The 20,998-nt window shown below is 52.0% G+C and overlaps 7 protein-coding genes across 7 annotated transcripts; 4 read left to right on the top strand and 3 right to left on the bottom strand.

The window, feature by feature from the left end:
• Positions 1 to 986: 986 nt before the first annotated feature.
• N7462_010307 (uncharacterized protein) lies at positions 987 to 4,925 on the top strand (the record flags this gene model as incomplete). The annotated part of the gene is made up of 2 exons (XM_057082021.1): positions 987 to 2,215; positions 2,273 to 4,925. The coding sequence occupies 2 exons, from the start codon at positions 987 to 989 to the stop codon at positions 4,923 to 4,925; spliced, it is 3,882 nt and encodes a 1,293-aa protein (XP_056929061.1).
• A 1,376-nt stretch (positions 4,926 to 6,301) lies between these two features.
• N7462_010306 (Pet127 family protein) lies at positions 6,302 to 8,715 on the bottom strand (the record flags this gene model as incomplete). The annotated part of the gene is made up of 4 exons (XM_057082020.1): positions 6,302 to 7,859; positions 7,914 to 7,977; positions 8,039 to 8,417; positions 8,494 to 8,715. The coding sequence occupies 4 exons, from the start codon at positions 8,713 to 8,715 to the stop codon at positions 6,302 to 6,304; spliced, it is 2,223 nt and encodes a 740-aa protein (XP_056929060.1).
• Positions 8,716 to 9,538: 823 nt separating this feature from the next.
• ade1 (bifunctional aminoimidazole ribotide synthase/glycinamide ribotide synthase) lies at positions 9,539 to 12,083 on the top strand (the record flags this gene model as incomplete). The annotated part of the gene is made up of 3 exons (XM_057082019.1): positions 9,539 to 9,818; positions 9,882 to 10,409; positions 10,474 to 12,083. 3 exons carry the CDS (start codon positions 9,539 to 9,541, stop codon positions 12,081 to 12,083), a joined length of 2,418 nt encoding a protein of 805 aa, XP_056929059.1.
• Positions 12,084 to 13,191: 1,108 nt separating this feature from the next.
• Positions 13,192 to 15,082, bottom strand: act1 (actin ACT1; the record flags this gene model as incomplete). The annotated part of the gene is made up of 6 exons (XM_057082018.1): positions 13,192 to 13,429; positions 13,516 to 14,287; positions 14,361 to 14,391; positions 14,589 to 14,644; positions 14,874 to 14,904; positions 15,076 to 15,082. The coding sequence occupies 6 exons, from the start codon at positions 15,080 to 15,082 to the stop codon at positions 13,199 to 13,201; spliced, it is 1,128 nt and encodes a 375-aa protein (XP_056929058.1). The 3' UTR covers positions 13,192 to 13,198.
• A 1,341-nt stretch (positions 15,083 to 16,423) lies between these two features.
• fes1 (Hsp70 nucleotide exchange factor FES1) lies at positions 16,424 to 17,163 on the top strand (the record flags this gene model as incomplete). Its single annotated transcript, XM_057082017.1, has 2 exons — positions 16,424 to 16,825; positions 16,921 to 17,163. The coding sequence occupies 2 exons, from the start codon at positions 16,424 to 16,426 to the stop codon at positions 17,161 to 17,163; spliced, it is 645 nt and encodes a 214-aa protein (XP_056929057.1).
• Positions 17,164 to 18,023: 860 nt separating this feature from the next.
• On the top strand, positions 18,024 to 18,762 carry N7462_010302 (UPF0220 family protein; the record flags this gene model as incomplete). The annotated part of the gene is made up of 3 exons (XM_057082016.1): positions 18,024 to 18,122; positions 18,276 to 18,536; positions 18,601 to 18,762. The coding sequence occupies 3 exons, from the start codon at positions 18,024 to 18,026 to the stop codon at positions 18,760 to 18,762; spliced, it is 522 nt and encodes a 173-aa protein (XP_056929056.1).
• A 512-nt stretch (positions 18,763 to 19,274) lies between these two features.
• On the bottom strand, positions 19,275 to 20,769 carry N7462_010301 (uncharacterized protein; the record flags this gene model as incomplete). Its single annotated transcript, XM_057082015.1, has 2 exons — positions 19,275 to 20,659; positions 20,718 to 20,769. The coding sequence occupies 2 exons, from the start codon at positions 20,767 to 20,769 to the stop codon at positions 19,275 to 19,277; spliced, it is 1,437 nt and encodes a 478-aa protein (XP_056929055.1).
• Between the last annotated feature and the right edge of the window lie 229 nt (positions 20,770 to 20,998).

Below are 20,998 nucleotides of genomic sequence, written 5' to 3'. Positions count from 1 at the left end.
CGCCATGAAAGTTCAAACCTGAAACAGAATGGGCAACAAACATAAATCCCTGTTGCCGTTGGGAGTTGGAAGTTGGGGCGGTTTGTGGTTCACATTTCACCTTTTCACATTTCGTCTTTTCACACTTCAACCACGCTTCTTCCAACTGCATCCGTCCATTCCACACCTCCCTTTCCACTTCCCGCTTCGCTGCACTCGTCTGCGCCTATCGAGATCCTGCACGCTCATTTGTCGGATCTTTTTTTTCATGCAGCTTGGGCTTTTGATCTTCGCCCTGGGAACCTCTTGAGCTGTTTTCCCCCTCTCCAATCGTCTTCGCGCCCTCGGTTTTCTCCCCCGTTGATCAGCATTTCTGACCTCATTCGCGGTCGGACTAGCTTTTCTCCCCAGGAAACAAGGAATCAAGGAACCAACTCACCCTCCCCATCCCCCCGGTTGTCACTCAGACAAGTCAACCCTGACCCGTCCGCTTTGGGGAATCAGGTTGTGTTTAGGGCAGCGTCGGAATCCCCCCTTCCGGCGACCTCACAATAGCGGTGCAACCCATCAACCCACTCTTCTCATCGCCACATTGTTGACAGGTGCCACCACCTAGGGACTTTTGATCCCTTAGATATATCCTCTGGGTCCGCTTTGGAGTAGTGGAGCTTCGTCTATTCTCCCTGGCACTTCGTACCTCCAATTGCTTCTCATGGCGCCGTGAAGCTTGACTGTACGTGCTCCAACAGCGCTCCCCCCGGTCCCTCCCCGCTTTTGCAAATCCCCAACCTCCCGTTCTCCTCGCCCTCTGCGAGCTGATCTACCACTTGCTGGACAAAATGGCTGGGCTTCCCTGCTAACGGGGATCATTTCCCAGGAAGTACGACGGTAGGGTCGTCGACGAGTTACAGCTTGCTTCTCACCAACCCTCGCGCCGCGGATTCCGTCTCCGCCTCACACTCGCTTTTCAAAACAAACTACCTTCATCACAATCCCTCCACTTCACCATGGCCGAACACCTAAGCAAAAAGGAACGAAGAAAAAGTCTGAGCGTCTTCAGCCCGTCCTTGACATCTGCCACCCTTCGACCGAATCTTCATGATCGTACCCCGTCCGATGATACCTGTACCAGAGAGAAGAAAGGACGGCGCAATTCTGGGTTCTTTGGCCGGTCCCAAAGCCCGAGTAGATGGACAAGCGGGGGCAATGTCCTGCGTCGACCTGGCACTGCGGGTTCCGACACCGTGGCCTGGTCCGCAGCCATGTCGGCGTCAACAATGCCCGTTGAGAACTCTCGTCCTCGCCGAAAGTCATTGCAAAAGAAACGGACTTCAGTGCTTGGCTCCTTGAGGTCACTGCACTCGTGGGAAGACGATGACCCATTAAGCGCTTCTGTTGCCTCGATGGGTGATGAGCAAAGCACGACTAATGCTAGTCCCCGAAATGGGATCTGGTCTTCTGCGATCCTTCACCATGGCGAAATTCAGACGACTGGCGGCATGTGGAAGAGAAAGAGCCAATATCTTGTGCTCACCGACACACATCTAGTGCGCTTCAAGAACCAGGCCAAGGCCGCAGACACTTTTCCTTCAATCCCTCATTCTTATAACGTCCGTGTTCCAGCCTCACACCGCCAATCGGTGGCTTCAATAAGTTCGCTGCAGGACATGCAGTTGCTAGTCTCCAACGAGGTTTCCTCGGGTATCCCGCTAAATAGTATCATTGCAGTCTACATGTTGGAAGACGGGAGGTTATCACCCACTGTCGAGCTCGCCTACTTGGACGAACGCACTCATAAAGCTGCTTTGGTTCAAATGCAGACTTCGGACCTTCAAGAGCTTAACCTTTGGATGGTAGGAATTCGTCAGGCAGCGCAGATGGCGCGGTCAAATGACCCTCTGCCTTTCGATCGTGGCTCCGTCGACTATGTCACGCGCATGCTAGAGCATGAACGAGACTATGATCCGGACTCCTTCCAAATGTTTCGGGTGATCCAGATTGCATCTAGCAAATCCCCCACCCGCTCTTCTTCTGAGGACCTCACAAAACTTTCTCCGACCGGCTGCTATCTTGCCATTGGCCTGCACAAGCTCCATTTGATCCCCATGCAGAAAGCCGCCAATCGTTCCTCCGTGGTATCATTGTCTGACTTGGAGACAGCCGGCTCATTCGGCCTGATGAATCTAATTGGGCTCTCGATGGAATACGGCGATGATAGTCTGCATTTGACTTTCAGGTAAGGAATTTCAGCCTCCACTTCAACACTGATTAAATCATTCATGAATCAATCCAGGGTCCCATTGCGGAAATCATTCAACGTTTTCTTGGCCTCTGTACATTCGGTAGAGGTCGCCTGCTGGATCCGACAGCATACCGAGTTTCTGCGTCCGCTCTGGACAAGGCAGCCCTATGATTTTGTTGTTCCACCGGAACTACACAACGATGAGAACTTCCTGCCTGTCGCTTTAGATGAAGATTATGGTTGCTTTGATCGCACATTGGTTGCCTACTCCGCAAGCTACGACGTTGACACTTCGAACATTCGGTACACAATTGATTTGGAATGTGAGGATGCCCCGTGCTTTCGCCTGCTCCGTCCGGCTTCTCCAAGAACTTCGCGATATAGTGCGTTGGAACTTATCGCGGTCATGCGAGCCCTTCGATACAATGAGTCCTTTCAGTCTATTTCATTCCGCGGCATCAATCTAGACGCCCTACAGGGTCTCCGTGATGTACATGGGGTTGATCCAGATGTTCATCTCGATAGATCTGGGTGTCTCGTGAATATTCCTGGTCAAGCTAACTTGACTGTCCTTTCACAAGAGGTGCGCGCGTTAGCCTTGAAAAGCAGTTGGCTGCGCCGACTTGACTTTGCTTTCTGTTTGACGCGCACACCAACATTGGACAAGGGTAGTCGAGATCCAGGTTGCGGGATCCCCGAGGCTATTTTCCCGATCTGTCGTCGACAATTAACTTCTGTTGACTGGGTGGTGCTTAACGGTATCAAACTGGGCGAGTCAGACTTGGATTACCTGGTGGATGCGGCGTCACAAACGCAAAGCCATCTCCGTGCACTAGAAGTTGGTGATTGCGGTCTCTCTGTGCATGATTTGGACCTGCTGCTGTCTACTCTTGTTGCCCAAGAGTCTACGCTTGAGGCAATCAATATTTCAGGTGTACAGGGTCGCTTGAGCCCTGATGTTCTCCAGCAGTATATCGGCTATTTTTGTCATATCCGCAAGATTAACCTGTCCCGCATCTCACGTACATCAGGCTCAGAACCGCTGATCACAGCAGAAATGTTGTTCAACTGGCCGCTCGAAGAGCTTATTCTAAGCCGCACAGCTGTCAATTCCGAGACTGTGGACTCGATTGCGACCTACCTGGCCAGTGACCGCTCTCGCAACCTTCGCATGCTTCGACTTGACCAGTGCGGTTTGAGTGGAGAGGATGTTGCTATGTTCATGCATTCCATGTCCGCTGGACCGGACGCTCCACGCAGCTTGCATTTGCATGTCAACGAAAACCGCTTGGATAACGGATGTTCGTTCCTTTTTGATGCCATTGCCAAGAACCTGACTCCCTCGCACCTTTCTATGCAGATGATCGACTTCAAGAAAGAAGAGCATTTCCGACAATTGGTGGACTCGCTCCGCAAGAATAGCACTCTTCGATATTTGGATATCTCCAAAGCTTCTCTTCCGTATGACGCCGGACCGGAGACCTGCCGCATGCTCCAACTGATGTTTGAGGAGAACGAGACGCTCGAAGCCCTTGATATCAGCGGAGAAAACGCACATCTAGATGTTGCCCGATTTGGTATTGGTCTCAACCTGGCATTGACTGGCTTGAAGAAGAATACCTCTCTCAAAGTGCTGAGAATTGAACATCAGAAGCTTGGTCTCCAGGGTGCGAACACATTGGCCTCTGTTTTAGAGGAAAACGAATCGCTTCGCGAGGTTCATTGCGAGAACAATGATATCAACCTCCAATCATTTACTGTATTGGTTAACGGTCTGCAGTGTAACCGTACTCTACTGAGTCTTTCTTGCATGGATCGAGATCGTGCGCTCTCGCTTCAAAAGGTGCGCCGTGAGGTTGACAATGTTCGGTGGGATGCAAGCACTGTCCAAAGCTCAACCGCAAATTCGATCCGTCGGTCTTTGCAAGCTGCTATGAGTGTCAGACCCAGCCACCGATTGACCAAACCGCCACCTTCTGCTGCCTCTTCTCACTTGGAAGCCTCGCCCGCATTCACGAGCCACAATGTTGATTTGGTCTTGCAATCGTTGCAACAGAAATGGGACTTGGAAGTTAGTCGTCTGCAGCGGTATCTTCTTCGAAATTACAACCTCACTCACTCTCTCGTTGATGAGTATGACGACAGTGCTAGTGATGGTCGACCTGCAACCGCCGCTAGCCTGGGTACTATGCTTGAAAATTTGAAATTCGATGTTGCTGTCTCTGCAGATGAAGTTCATGCGTCTCCTCCAGAGGAGTCTACGCCATCGATCCACCTTGCTACTCGAACAGAGTCAAATGAGAGTGAGCCAGTGCAAATTCAAATTGAGCCGAAGGCAGCTCGTAAAAAGAGCGAGTCCAATCTACGCCCCCAGACTGCCCGCGCCGCACAGATTTTTCCTCCAGAGTACAGTTTCTCGAGTCCCTCTGCTCGCCTTGCTCTGCCCGTTCCAGCCGTGCCTTCAGCAGTCAGGAAAGCAAGTAGTGTTCGCAGTGCACGCAGTTCAAGCAGTGTGTCTACCGGGAACACTAGTGCGCGGAGTGCCTACGGTGTGGCTTCATCCACGCTGCGAGGCATTCTTACCGGCAGTGCACTGAGGGACCGACGACGAGTGGACTCGATTCGCCCTGTCTGCGTCTCAAACGACAATCCTCCGCAGCTGGACTGGGCGCCACCAAAGCTGGATCTGCAAGAGCTGCAATAGATCGCTCTTCTGCTTTTCCCCCAATAACCAATCGATATAGACATCGAACCACCGAGTGCATACTTATTGTTCTCTTCCCTGTCGATCTTCATTATATTGATTTCTTTCCACCTTATCATTCCCGTCATTGCCTCTCTGCATCTCAGAATTAAGTCAGCTAGCTGGCACTGATACCCCGATTCTGAATGCTTGTTCGTTTTTATCTCATATTTCTGGGCGTTGGGAATTCCTTGCAAATCTATTGGGCCTATCACATCCCTGGCCATCGTGTTCATCATCCGCGTCGCCTTCTCATGGAACCCCCCGGCGCCTCACGTTTTGTTGTTTTCTTAAGGCCGTTCATCTTTCCGTTGCACGGTTATCTTTATGTGTGAGTTGGCGTTGGGCATTCCACAAGGAAGGCGTTTTTCCGACCGCGTTTTTTGATATTGTTATTTGTGCTCTTCTTCCATCCCCCACCCCCCTCATTTCTTGGACTGCTTATGATAAGCCTGGTGATTTTATTGTGTTTTACGACTTATTTTTTGATGACGGTCTTTCAAGGGGGTGATTGGTTGGTGGCTTTGGCTTTGACTGCGATGTAATGAGGCCTATTCTGGAATGGGTAATCGTTAATTTTTATTAAATCTATGTTTAGCTCTGGAATACATATATACTACACAGTATAACATCTGCTGCTTGGTTTGACAACCCCAATCATCCCGGATCTTGATCATTGGTCGAATGATGGATTCCATATAGAGGCCCGGCGTCTCCTGAAGTGTACTCAGGTATATCAGGTTATCTGTTCATAGTTTTGTAATGTGGTTACTACTGAGTTAGCTACCTATAGTCATGTAGAAATCATGATTTTAGATCTATTATTGTCTGGACATATTGAAAAAAGTGTATCGCGGTTCTCTGGTTTGGTCATAATCAGGACTATTCGTCAATTACCAAATACAAGTGAAAAGGCTATAGTCATCAACTGAATTTAAAACGAGGAATCAACTTATTCCAGTAGACCTGACCTCGCTCGAAGGATTCACGGATAGCGGTGGCTCGCCCCTCTCTCAATCGATTCAGACGTGGCAGCAAGAAAGCCCTCTTTGAAGCGTAGATATAGTGTAAGACCAGGTATAAACAACCCGAATCAAGGTACGAACAGATAGATAGGGGATTCAATTCAATTCAATTCAAAAAAAAAACTTAACGCCAACCAATGCACCTTGTTGTGAGACAACCCCACAACCATGTTGCAAAAAAAAAACCCAGAAAACCCAACCAAAAAACCTTTAGTACACAACGGGGAATCACATCTATTACTGTACAGGGGAGGTTCCATCCGTTTTCAACAGCGACGACTCGAATGGAGCTCCATTCTAAGGCAGTGCATCTCAGTTGACTTCGCCATCCAGGACAACAACACCTTGCTCTGCATCAAGCTTGTTCTCGCGTTCACGGTGCTTGCGACCTTGCTTGCTGATCTGTCGCAGGCGGCGGATATACACGTTATTAGCGACTTCAAGCTCGTCCTCGCCACGGCCAAGTAGACTTGTCTGTCGACGCTTCTTGCACATTTTGTACAAGACGTGTCCCTGTTTAGGTGCCAGGTCGCTAATTTCGTATTCGACATTCCATGTATCATTGTTCTTGAAATCCATGGGCCGCTCCACGTACTCGCCGTTGATCTTGTTCCGGGCGGTCAACACCATAGCAAGAAGCTCACCATTCGCTCCATTTTCATCGGCATCAGAGGAGATTTCGGAGACTTGACTTTGAATTGTTTCAGTCTCTTGAATTGCCTCAGTCTCAGGAATGTCAAGATCACTATCATCTTCGCTCGGGGTGAGATTAAGAATGCGTTGCTGGTAGGCATCAATCTCGGCCTTGTTCTTTGTTTGGATGGCTTTGATATCCGCATCGGTGACGGGCTCGACAAAAATGTACATGAAGGGTGTCACCGCATCGCGTGTCTCGAAGTGGAATCGTAAAGATTGCTTAGGATATTTGGCTGTCGCCTTGTTCAGGATTTCATTCCATAGCCCCAGACTCAATTGGAATTCATGATCTCCCAGGGCGGTATCGGACGATCCATGAAGAGCCTGGTCCATCTCCGGCAAACTGACATACTGGAAGCCAAAAATGCGCTCGACATTGTGAAATGCCACGAAGATTCCGTCCATGCGACCAACACGAACCTGAAGAGAATACTTCAAGAATGCCGCTCGGATCATATCGTAGTATTCCCGTTCGAACGATTCGAATGCGCCGAAGCGGTGTTTGATTTCGTAACCAAGACCATGCTCGAAGTTCTTTGCATCCATACGGATCGACACAACAGCTCGAGTCTTCAAATCAAACATACCGGTTCCAGGCAGACGAGGATCGTATGCATCCAACTGGGATCGCATGATGAAATCACCAAAGGTAGAGTAGTGATAGGATTCAGGAATTGCTTGCTCCTCCTCAGCCGAGATTTTGTTCTCACTCGATCTGCGGTAACGTTCAAAGTCTTCCTTCGGCATTGTGAGCAATTTTTCCATGGACTTTCCAAGGTTCATCAAAATGTTGGCGGAGTCGAATTCCTTATCCGCGTCAATGGCATAAACGCCGTCCTGGTAGTGCAGGAACATGGCAGCTGGAGATCGAAGGAGACGAGTAAAAGTGCGCAGTTTATCCGGGAAGCCTTGGGATAGGGTTCGAGCATCAATGCCTCTCCATGACGATAGAAGATAGTGAAATTGTGAAAGAACGGAAGTCATGCTTGAAGATGATCCCACATATTTCTTCTTTTCTTGGACGGCGATGTTGCGCAGGGTTTCATCTTTAGACGAGGTAATGTAATCTTTGAGGGTATTGAAATCAAATTCGGTGACTGGCATGATCTGGCCAAGATAGGGATCGAAATTGTACACTCGAGACCGCGGATCACGTAGTTGATAAACACCGGGACTAAAATGGCTTGTTAGTATTCCAAATATAGGCCGGAATGTGGAAGGCTCTTACTTGAACAGCACACGGTCGAGGCCAAATGATAGTCGAGGAACAGGCGCTATGGGGACATCCAATGCTTGGAAATGTTAATAACGAAATCATTCCAGAGTTGAATAGAATGATATTTAAGTACTAACCTTTCAATTTTTGGTTCGTCAAATCGATCATACCAGTGTGCTTCTCATTTATAAAGTTTGCGACATGGGAAAGTTTTCCCTTTTGTTTCTTGGGCGCTTTCTCCTTGGAACCTGGAGAAGCTTCGCTCATAATCTGAGCGACCTTGGTCAGAACGGGATTGTCTTTCTTCTCCTTTTTCGAATGACGTCCTTTTTGTTCCGATGTAGTTGCCGAGTCGTTTTGTTTTTGCGCCCTCTCCAGTAACCTCAAACGTCGCTTCTCTCGTTGTCGTGCGGCTTGCTGGGCTTTCTTCGCAATGATTTCAGCCTCGACTTTATCGCTTGAAGGCAAATCTGAGATCTGATCATCTTGAACGCCATTGCTCGACTCCGGAATATGCTAGGAGAATATTATGTCAGTCTCTGTTTCTTCAAGTTGCACTCAACCCCATAAGGGATGTGACAGGGCCGCATACGGTGCTGGGTAAACTCGACTGCGGGTGCGCGTTCGATGACAAAAGCGTGGATTCACTGATAGATTCTTCCCCATGTTTCTCTTTGTCAAATTGAGTGCGCAATGCAGGTGTTCGGTGGAACTGGCGCAAGTTGGTTGGCGCCGCAAATCGACGAGCTAGACAAGAGAGGCAGACATGATCGCGAATGGGGTCTGCTACAGACCGGAGCGATGCCCGAAACATTCAGGCCGCTAGCTGGAGGATAATAAAAGAAAATGACAGACAGAAATTCTGCAAAAAGACCAATGCAGTTTGACAGGACACGGACTTGATCAAGTCGCGCAACTCAACGCGGTTTTTTTCTGCCATTTGCCACCGCTCCTGGCCTGAGGATCCCAGGCCAAAATCTTATCTGAAATCCAACTTATACTTCAACTATACAAGCATAGTCAAGACAATAAAACTGGGACTGAATTTGGAACTGCCTCGTTTTGGATCAATGGAGGCTTTTAAAATTATATAATGGCTTTGATTGTGTATTTTAGGCATATTATTGTCCAATTGCCTCCGAATCTTACGTCTCTTCAAGCTTTTTCAGGCTACAGACGGAGTAGATAGAAAGAAAGTCTGTAAAAAAGTTAGGCTACTGCCTCGGAGCAGAAGCAAACATCACCCAGTGCGCGAAACATAAGATGTTCTTACCGACCGTCTTCGTTTCGAGGCCTTAATTGGATAGTTCCACCCTGATGGGGCATGATGGTTTTGTACAAGAGTCATAACGGGTCCGACTCCGGAGAAACACCGCCGCCGGCAGAAAAAAAAGTCGCGCAGCACGGCGAGAAACTTACGATTCCCATACACACTCCCCGCAGTTGTTTCTCAGGTCTCTCGGCGAGGTGAGTAATTTGAGGCTCGTGAGGTCTTATTTCCTTTATTCTTGAACTCACAGCATCCCCAATCCCATATTCTCACTCCCTGATGCCCCCCCAGAGGGAGGGGCATATACCCCGCGGTGGCTCCCACAATCGCTAATCTTAGCACAGTCGCTCGAGACACTGCTCCCATAATGGCTCAAGAACAGTTGCGCATCCTCATCGTCGGCAATGGTGGCCGTGAGCATGCCCTGGCCTGGAAGTTGAGCCAGTCGCCCCTCGTTGACATCGTCTATGTCGCTCCCGGAAACGGTGGCACTGGCCTGGGTGCTTCTACCAAGATCACCAATGCCAACGTCAAGGGTGACGATTACCCCGGCTTGGTGGCATTTGCGCAGAAGAACGGTGTGAACCTGGTGGTTCCTGGCCCTGAGGCCCCTTTGGTGGATGGTATTCAAGGATACTTCCAGGCTGGTAAGTTCATGATGCAGAATCTCTTCTATTTCCGGATTGCTGATGGACATGTTCTTTAAATAGTTGGCATCAGATGCTTCGGCCCCTCCAAGGCTGCTGCCCGCATGGAGGGCTCCAAGACCTTCTCTAAGGACTTCATGCAGCGCCACAACATCCCCACTGCCGCCTTCGGTAACTTCTCTGACTACGAGTCCGCCCGCCGCTACCTCGACTCCGTTACCCACAATGTTGTGATTAAGGCCGATGGCCTGGCTGGCGGTAAGGGTGTGGTTATTCCCACCACCAAGGAGGAGGCACACCAGGCATTGAAGGAGATGATGCTGGACCACCAGTTTGGCAAGGCAGGTGACGAGGTTGTCATCGAGGAGTACCTCGAGGGCGACGAGCTCAGCATCCTTACTTTTAGTGACGGCTATACCATTCGCTCCCTACCTCCTGCTCAGGACCACAAGCGTATCTTTGACGGTGACCAGGGACCTAACACTGGCGGTATGGGCTGCTATGCGCCCACCCGCATTGCTCCTAAGGAAGTCCGCGATGAGATTGACCGCACTATCATTCAGCCTTCCGTTGATGGCATGCGTAAAGATGGTATGTTCAAGCACATCCAATTGGCATCAATCATTGATATGCTAAGCAATTCTCCATTTTCCAGGTTTCCCCTTCGTTGGTATCCTCTTCACTGGTCTCATGATGACCAAGAACGGCCCTAAGGTTCTCGAGTACAACGTCCGTGGTGGTGACCCGGAGACCCAGACCCTGCTGCCCCTGCTGAGCGAGGACACCGATCTAGCCCAGATCATGGTTGCCTGTACCGAGCACTGGCTGGACGGTGTCTCGATCAAGATTGAGCCCAAGTTCTCTACCACGGTCGTTGCCGTGGCTGGCGGTTACCCTGGCTCCTACGCTAAAGGCAAGGCCATCACCCTGGACCCTACTCCCTCCAGTGCTCTCATTTTCCATGCCGGTACCACTCTTTCTGGCAATGAGCTCCAAACATCTGGTGGTCGTGTCATCGCCGCTACTGCCACTGCCTCAACTCTTGAGGAGGCCGTGTCCAAGAGCTACGAGGGTATTGCTACCATCCACTTCGAGGGCATGTTCTTCCGCAAGGATATTGCCCACCGCGCATTCCGCCAGAATGCTGATACTTCGCTCACCTATGCCGCTGCCGGTGTTTCCATTGACGCTGGTAACGAGCTGGTGAACCGCATTAAGAGCTCTGTAGGCCGCACCAAGCGCCCCGGAACTGACGCCGTCATCGGTGGCTTTGGCGGCCTCTTCTCTCTGGCCGCTGCCAACTCGCAATACCACCCGCACTCGCCCACCCTGATCGGTGCCATTGACGGTGTCGGCACTAAGCTCAAGATCGCCCACACTGTCGGCATCCACGACACCGTCGGTATCGATCTGGTCGCCATGAACGTCAACGACCTGGTTGTCCAGGGCGCCGAGCCGCTCTTCTTCCTCGACTGCTACTCGTGCGGCCACCTCGATGTGGCCACCGCTGCCGCCTTCGTCACCGGTGTTGCTGACGGGTGTGTGCAAGCTGGCTGCGCCCTGATCGGCGGCGAGACTGCCGAGATGCCCGGTCTCTTCGTCGACGACACCTACGACGCCGTCGGTGCGGCCGTCGGCGCTATCAACACCACTGGCGAGCACGCTCGTCAGATCCTGCCGCACACTGACGCCATGCGCGCTGGCGACGTCCTCATTGCTCTCGGCTCGTCCGGCCCGCACTCCAACGGCTACTCTCTCGTCCGCAAGATCGTCGAGCGCGCTGGTCTGGGCTTCTCCGAGCCGGCTCCTTTCTCCATGCCCGGCCAGTCGTCCTCCGAGCCGCTCTCCCTCGGCCGTGCCCTCCTCACCCCGACCCGCATCTACGTCAAGTCCATCCTGGCCGCGCTCGCTACCCACGGCACTGCCATCAAGGGTCTCGCCCACATCACCGGCGGCGGTCTTGTCGAGAACATCCCCCGCATGCTTCCCGCCACCCTGACTGCCAGCGTGGACGTCCGGACCTGGGCCCAGCCCCCTGTCTTCTCCTGGCTCCAGCGCGCCGGCAACGTCTCCGCTACGGAGATGGCCCGCGCCTTCAACTGTGGTGTCGGTATGGTCATCGCGGTCGACCCGGCCTCCGCAGATGCCGTGCGCCAAACCTTCGAGGCCGCTGGCGAGGCAGTCTACACCATTGGTGAGCTGCGAGCCCGCGCAGAGGGCGAAGAGGGCTGTGTGCTGACCGGCCTGGAGTCGTGGAGCGCATGATTGATACGTTGATGGCCTTCTTCCTGTTTTTGCCCAGTTGTTCTCTCGTTTTTGATGATTGTTGATTAAACCTTTTTATTTTTTCTTTTCTATACTTTGTTACGTTTCCTGTGCTACGGTGCTATACAAAATTTAGGGCTTGTCGTGCCCCGGAATGACTGATGTTGAATCCTGTATGATGGACGGAATGATATATCCACCCATATCTTGTCAAGAAATGAAGATCTTTTGCCTGGATGTTCGTAATCTGTAATGTGTACGCTGGTAATCATCGCATTTGCCTGGCCTTAGTTCCCGGGTCCCCAACTGGAAGGAAATATCTCGGGGTGTAGTGGTAGTTGGTGTTAAGAGATTGCTCGTTGCTGATGCGTGTAGATGCCCCACGAGTTCTCTTTGAGATTATTCTATCAGTCAAACCAAGGCCTGTCAGAGCGACATGCTCATTCGTCGAGGGATTATGAGAAATCTCTTTCGAGTATAGTATCTCGTTTCAGAATAAGGGTCTGGGGAGGCCCGTTTTCAACGAAGATCCAGAGCCTACCTAAGCCTTAAGAGGTACCATAAGGGTGACAAGAACCTCGTCCTCTTATCTACAGGTATGTACGACTGCAGTAGAACATCGACGACTACGACTGCACAGCAAGGGGTCACAACTCGAGGCAATTTGGTCGGAGATACAACGCATAAGGCTAGAACACGAGCAACAGAGAACAAAGGGGAACGCGACCTGTGCCAACTCCCCCATGTACAACCACCTCGCCTACACCATTGTCGCCGTAGCGCCGAACAGACCCGGGCCCCCCAAGGCCCCCCAGTTAGGGGAGCACACAGATGGGGAGGCCGACTTCGGCTCGTGCGAAACAAGCTGAGGATAAAAGGGAAGGAAGAAGACAAAAAGAAAATGGAAAATAGAATGGCGACGCAGTAAAAAAAAAGGAGGCGTAAGAACAAGGAACAAACGACCGACTCTATTCCACTAAAATCGAGATTTCCATTTTCAGGCTATCCGCTTGATAATGCGAGTCCAACAACGCTTGCGATCCACCAGTGCCTCCACCCTGCCTTTTGATACACCAGGAAAGTACGAGCGAAGACGATCAACGCGCCGAAACAGCTTAGAAGCACTTGCGGTGAACAATGGAAGGACCGCTCTCGTCGTACTCCTGCTTGGAGATCCACATCTGCTGGAAGGTGGACAGGGAGGCGAGAATGGAACCACCGATCCAGACGGAGTACTTGCGCTCCGGGGGAGCAATGATCTTGACCTTCATGGAAGAGGGAGCAAGAGCAGTGATCTCCTTCTGCATACGGTCGGAGATACCGGGGTACATGGTGGTACCACCAGACTAGAAACAGGAAGATTGAAGTCAGTCCCTGGAAGGCAGGAAAACAAGGAAACATGAGGAAAGGATTTAAGGTTGGTTTAACATACCATGACGATGTTGCCGTACAGATCCTTACGGACATCAACATCACACTTCATGATGGAGTTGAAGGTGGTGACGTGGATACCGCCGCTCTCAAGACCCAGGACGTTAGGCTGGAACAGAGCCTCAGGAGCACGGAAGCGCTCGTTGCCAATGGTGATGACCTGGCCGTCAGGGAGCTCGTAGGACTTCTCGAGGCTGGAGCTCTGAGAAGCGGTCTGGATCTCCTGCTCGAAGTCGAGGGCGACGTAGCAAAGCTTCTCCTTGATGTCACGGACGATTTCACGCTCGGCAGTGGTGGAGAAGGTGTAGCCGCGCTCGGCCAGGATCTTCATCAGGTAGTCCGTCAGGTCACGACCAGCCATATCAATACGGGAGATGGCGTGGGGCAGGGAGAAACCCTCGTAAATGGGGACAACGTGGGTGACACCGTCACCGGAGTCGAGGACGATACCGGTGGTACGACCGGAGGCGTACAGGGACAGGACGGCCTGGATGGAGACGTAGAAGGCGGGGGCGTTGAAGGTCTCGAAGACGATCTGGGTCATCTTCTCACGGTTGGACTTGGGGTTGATGGGAGCCTCAGTCAAGAGGATGGGGTGCTCCTCGGGAGCCACACGGAGCTCGTTGTAGAAGGTGTGGTGCCAGATCTTCTCCATGTCGTCCCAGTTGGTGACAACACCGTGCTCGATGGGATAGCGGAGAGTGAGGATACCACGCTTGGACTGTGCCTCATCACCGACGTAGGAGTCCTTCTGACCCATACCAATCATGATACTGCGCTGATGTTAGTGGATTTCGTCTTTTCTCGGATCGAACGATCCGTAATCCAGGAGACGGGAGCATTTACCCATGGTGACGGGGACGACCGACAATGGACGCTACTCATCTTGTTAGTCTTCTCGTTTCTGGAGCCAGGGCAGGCCGAGCGATGAAAAGGGCAGCAACACGAGGGAAATAATCCCCGATTGAGCCCATAGGCCAAAACCATCCGACGCAAGGGTCGGCGGGACAGGCTGTGTCAGGAGGGGGAGGGGGGCGTTGTTCAGGATCTGTGGGGGGTTGAGAAGGGACTTACGGAAGACAGCTCGAGGTGCGTCGTCACCGGCGAAACCGGCCTTGCACATACCCGAACTACAGGCAATTCATCAGTACAAGCACCTTTCATCGTAGAATGGCAACCTCTGGGTTGGATCTTGATTCCTAGAAGTTGGTTTGGCTGGCGATTGGGATCCTCGTCTGCCTGGGTGGCGGATTAGGGGGGGGGGAGGGAAGGATGATGGAATCGGGACCGCGACCGGGACGATTGACGAGGAACCCAAACACAACAGAAAACCAGCTTCCCACGATGACCATCACGTACCCATTGTCGATGACGAGAGCAGCAACTTCCTCTGTGGGGGACCCGATGGATTAGCCTGAGATTCTCAAATTGCAGGTTGGGCTGACTGCTGCGACCTCAGCTCCAACGACCGTGACCCCAGCTCTCAGAGAGAGAGGAGGGGGAGGCGGGATGGCGGGCGAGCAGTCGGAAGTGACCACAGGGAATGGAAAGAAATACGTACCCTCCATTGTGAATGTGATGAAGTTTGATTAAGAGGGAAGGAAAAGAAAGAGAAGGGAGGGAGGGGGAGGGAGGGGGAGAGTGTATAGTTTAAGTGTCGTGTAAGGGGGGGGGTGTGGAAAGGGAGGAAGGGAAGGGAAGGAGAGAGAGTGGAGAGGAGGGTTTGGTTTGGTTTGTGATGGTTGGGACACTTCGGGCCACCTGGTGTGTGCGCCTCGACTACGGCCACTCGCTGGGGCGTCGCCCGATAGCATCATCGACACAGCCTGGAGAACCCGGCTTCTCTCGTCTCAGGGTCCAGTGTGCCAGGCAGAATGGTTCTTTTCTTTGATTTTTATGACTGCCTTCTTTTCTTCTTCCTTTCCCCCTCCCCAATTGAACTTACTCGTTACATTCTTTCGCATGATCACTGCCTGAACCCTCACTACTCAGCCACTTCCCCCATACAGATATGCCACATCGACCCCAGACGCTAGCAGGGGCCCTCCAGGAAGGTAGGAAGGCAGGAAATACCAGGTACACCGATGGTGAGACCCAGGCTCCGACATTGATGGGCCCGGCCTACGCGGGCATCGTTCTACGTTATTTTTGACGTGGCGGGGAGAGGGAATTGGCGGACCGATCATCCCTCGAGGTCACTTCTAAGTATAGAACCCCTCCCTTTTCAGCCGCGACCCGACTTCAGGGGGCCCCCAAAGGTACTTGGCCGGTACTTGACCGACAGCGTCGCAATCCAGGACAGCAGGACAGGGTATATTTAGTAGCATCCCTCTCGCGGTGTAGACCTGGGTCCTCAATCTCGATCTTGCGATACTTAGCCTTCCAAGTCGCTGTCCCAATGGCTGGACTCGAACGTATGGAACGGTATGGAACGGCAGACTTCCCAGAGAACCAAGTAACCACGTAACTAGGAAATTAGAAACCTCGAAAATGAGGTAGCCAGGTAACCAGGTAACCAGGTAAATCAGCCAACCCGGGAACCCGATCTGAGGGCCCTTACGCAAGCTGCCCAGGGAAACGTGGTTACCGCCATTTCCCAATTGCCCCGATTTGCCCCCCTCAAGAGGCCCCTTCGTCCGCGCGAACCCACTCGCCCCAAGGACAAGAAGGTGGCAGTGAACGAGACGGTGAGTGGCAAGTCACCTGACCGCCGAAGCTGCTGGGCGCCGCACGAAACGTCTCGACGGTGGGGGCTGAGGTAAGCGGGCCCGCGTCGGAGGATTTCAAAAGAACCCGCATCAAAAGCTTCATTGTGAGCCCGCTCCTCTTCGCTAGACACAGACAAGTACCAGATCGCCCCTTGTCCGCACTCGAAATCGATTCTTCTTCATCACACGCTCGTGCCCGCCATGGACCCCCAAATGAACAAGCTCCTCAAATGGAGTGTCCAAAATTCCCAACAGCAGGCCGAAGACGGCACCACCACTGCCCCTCCCAGCGCCGAAGAGGCGTCGCGCAACCTGACCCCGGACATGATCAATGCGCTGTTCGGAGGTCCATCCGACGCGGAGCTCATGAAAGCCGCCATGGAGGTACTGCACTCCGACGAGTCCGATCTGGAGAACAAATTGATCGCCTTCGACAACTTCGAGCAGCTGATCGAGTCCATTGACAATTCCAACAACCTCGAGCCGCTGGGCTTGTGGACTCCGCTCGTCAAACTGCTTCAGCATGACGAGGCAGACATGCGCCGCATGGCCGCCTGGTGCATTGGCACGGCCGTGCAGAACAATGAGAAGGCTCAAGATAAGGTACGTGTGACTCGCTGGGTCTCAAGTTTATACTTCACAATGCTTTTTTTTGGTACTTTCGCGAACTCGATGCTAATCAAATCTCCCTCACATAGCTTATCGTCTTGAATGCGATCCCAATTCTCGTGACAATGGCCACTACCGATGCCAACCCTGCCGCCCGCAAGAAGTCCGTCTATGCGCTATCGTCCGCTGTACGCAACTACCAGCCTGCGATGAACGAGCTGGTGAAGAGCTTGCCAGAGGGTTATCCCAAGGACAAAGTTGATTCTGGAGACATGGAAGCTGTCGACGCCATCATTAACCAGCTTCGTGCCCATCCGGCCCCCTCAGCATGAGGCCCTCCTAGCGACGGCCGGAGGCTCTCCACCGCTTCCTCTCACCCTTGGGAGCTATACACCCAATTTACGATACGCCAAGAAAATTTCTTTTTATAAAGTGCGCTGGGACTGCGCTGTGTGCGTACACTAGATCGTCAGCCTGATGTTCCGCCGCCACACAGCACCTCGTAGCTTGGCGATCACGTTTCTGACGACGAAGCCTTGCTCCGAGCGTCTTTTGCCGCGTGTCTGCCTACAGACATGAATATTACTTCCGGCTTCGCTTGTGGCAGAGTCGTGTTTGTCCGAGTTCGGCTTCTCAGACTCACGCAGACGACAAAAGTGATTTGATATGACATGTCCATATATACCCCGGACTTTTGAGTCCTAGATTTACGATGTTATGGTGGCATCATTTGGAAATAGAAATGAAAAATCAAGTTACCAACCAATCTCCATTTCGCCCCAATCTTTCTCTAAAAACACTCTTCTCTTTCATTTTTGTTGTACTGTAATTGTACAAATATCGCTGCCTGAACCTGCAACTATAAAAAAAAAATAAAAAACAAAAAGCGCAGGTGATGACGAGTCTACACAACTTCAACGCCAGGAAAAGGCTCGGCCAGAGGCAGAAGAATTACTCTATAGCAGCAGAATTGGTATCTATTAGAGCTTACACCACTTGAGAAAAAATCAACCCAATAATCTCAATCACGTCAAGTGTGGCTGACTTAGTAGAGCAATAACAGCTAATACTAGTCACACTGAGAGCGCGCCGGCCCGACATTTTCCCGACCACACCCTCGTCGTCATTGGCATCCACAGCTCTCGACTCCAAGCTCACTCTATTCCAGTTTCCACACAATCCACGATTCAACATGGACGTCCCAAGCAACCGACTCTTCCGCTGGTCTAAGCCTGAATGGCTAAATAACTCTGCTGTCCGCAATGCCGGCGTCTACGCCTCTGGCGCTCTGGTGAGTTGCGACTCGTTACCCGCCGCCCCGACCTCTCTCAGCCGATCGATCGCACCGCATCGCAGCCAGCACACTCGATGCAGACTGGGTGCGGGTGTATTGTTCGGACAGCGTTACGGTCCAATGTACTAATATCCTTCGTTGATACTCTAGTTCGCCGCAGGCTTCTTCTTCCTCGTCGACGTCGCCGCGTTCTCTCATAGCACCCTTAACGGCTCCAACGTGCACATCAAGTTCGTTGATTGGATCCCTGGTATCTGCTCTGCACTAGGCATGCTGGTAATCAACTCGATCGAGAAGTCGCGGCTGCAGGCCGATAGCTTCAGTTACAGCGGCAGCGGGGTTGCGTGGAAGGCGCGGTTTGTGCTCTTCTTGGGATTTGCGCTGTTAGCCGGGGGACTTGCGGGGAGTGTGGTATGTTTTCTTTACTCTTTCTTTATTTTGTCTTCTGTATTGCTGACTCAATTACGCTTCGTAGACTGTTATGGTTCTCAAGTACCTAATGAAGGACTACCCCATCCAAACACTGTACTTCGGCATTGCCAATGTCGTTGCAAATAGCCTGGTCATGCTGAGTTCCGTCGTGCTCTGGGTCTCACAGAACATTGAGGATGATTACACCTACAACCTGGCGCTGTGATTGGGTTTTCTGACCGGACGAATCGATATACCTAGTGACTATCTATGTGATGGCTTGGCTTTTTGTATTTTATGCGCTATTATGATGACTTTGGCTTGGGTGTTCAGCATTCGCATCTCTGGCTGTTAGGGCTGGAGCGTAGCATGGTTTGAAATCAGACTTGATTTTAGCATGACGATCTTTTCTAGCACGGATGTAGGATATGATATCTTCGGAGTGACTTGACTTGTCTAGTAGATGGGTCTCTTCTTATCCTAATACTATTGGTATTCATAGCCGGACAGCTAGTAAGGCGAAGGGAAGCCGAAGAATAAGATCAATCGATGCAAATAATATTTCCATGGTATAAAGAAAACAAATTTGATTCCAGAAATACGATGACAACAAACTTCCTTCACGAAATACAAACATATTCCCATGCAGCCTCTTTTAAAACGCCCACTCCGAACCCAATGCAGTCCATAAAAGTCATTAATAGGCATACCCTCAAAGGCATCTTTGGCCACGAAGAATCAGTGATCTTCACAGAAGAGTCGTAGCAACTCATCAATGCAGGACATAGCCTTGCCCTTCTCCAGCAAGGGAGGCGTAGAACCCGACCCAGCAGCCGACTCTTTGGCATATTTGCGCAGTGCGAATGCCGCTGCCTTATATGTCGCATGGTACATGGCCTTGAACTCGTCGTACTCCTCGTCCGTCGAGGCCCCCGGAGCAGGAGTTTCTGTACGCAGAGCGTCCGGCGTGGGCGTGGTTCTTCTCATTTCCTGCTCTGTATCAGCTGCCCCAGTGAAGCTGGGTTTTCCAGAAGCCAAGGAGCGTGGATTGGCGCGGTTGAAGCCGTAGAGCCGCATGCAGGTGAGGATAGTGCGCGTGATGAGGCTCTTGTTTTCGGCGATGATGGCTTCCGGGTTCTTCGGCGGAGATCCTGGCGCGGTAGCTGGCTTTTCGTCGACCGGAGCAGATAACAAGGTGGAAAGTTGGGTGGTGCCAGATGTTCGACGGGCGCTGGGGTCCACGAAGGGGTTGGGGGTTGGGTTGCGCTTTTGAGGGTCTGCGCTTGGGACCGGGACTGGGCGCGCACCGAGTCTACTCCCTGGCCGTTGGAGCCCGGCACCGATAGATATAGACCGTGACCTGCGAAGAGCGAAATGGTCGAGTGTTGGGAGCCCGGGGGGGTCGTCTTCGGGCTCGCGCTTTACGCGTAGTGATTGGAGATTCTGCGAGGAGGACGAGGGGCGCGATGATGCCATGAGCTGGGAGACTGCCTCACCACCTCTTTGCCGCACGCGGCGGTGGTGCTGTGCTGCAACCTCAAACAAGGACGCCACTCGCTTTCGCTTGGGGCTGGGGGAGCGGTTATCCGGGAGAAATTCGGCTTGTGTTGAAACATGTTCACTTTCTGCGCTTTGCGGCGGGGGCGGGAAGGTTTGTGCTTGAGTGAGTAATGTTGTCGAGAGCGGCGCTGCGTATACCCTGAGCTCAAAAGATTTACTTGGTGTCGCATCTAGTTGTCCGGTGACTTCAAAGGGAGATGAATGCGGCGGGGTGGGTGGCCGAGCGCAGGACGATGCGGTGGACAACACGCCATATATCAAGAAGTCTGTCGTGTTGCTACTAGTCCTCTTGACTGGGGTACCCTCGACACTGATCAGCAGGCCAACAGGGCACTGTATGGACTGATGAAGGTCAATCTCTGCTCCATTCAGCCAGATAGCTCCTGTGAGCTTCGTCTGGAGCCATTGTGACGCGGCCGGATTGGCCGTGTGTAATTCGAGGTTGGGGCCCGCGCGAGCATGGAGTGGGATCAATGCAGGATTCACGAAAGTACGCAGACCGAGTTTTGAGTCTTTGGATATGTCGCATTGCCAATGAGAGGTCGGATCGACAAGGCGAATCCCTGGCATCGTGGCCAGTCAGTCAAGAGCGCAAATAGCCGGGTGTATTCACAGCTTTACCTTCAAGTTGACGGTTCGGGTCCAAGGTAATGGACCCCGACCAAATGTTCATTTTCAACCCCTGCAGTCCGGGGAGTCTCACATATTATTTTGGACAGAGCTGGGGCGACTGGCGGACAATCAGTAGAATCTGATAGGCGATTGTTCGAGTACTGCAGGTGGGACGCGCCATGACGCGCGACGTCACGTGAAGTGACAGACTGCGACATGGTATCGAAATAGATTTAGTTACGATGAGATATTATTGATTTCTTTTGACCAGAGAATCCAAATTCATGAAA

This window comes from Penicillium macrosclerotiorum (genome assembly GCF_028827735.1).
Source record: "Penicillium macrosclerotiorum strain IBT 26536 chromosome Unknown utg000010l_segment0_segment0, whole genome shotgun sequence".
NCBI classification, from domain to species: domain Eukaryota; kingdom Fungi; phylum Ascomycota; class Eurotiomycetes; order Eurotiales; family Aspergillaceae; genus Penicillium; species Penicillium macrosclerotiorum.
Note: the sequence above shows the minus strand (reverse complement) of the source record. Positions and strands in the feature narration are given on the sequence as shown.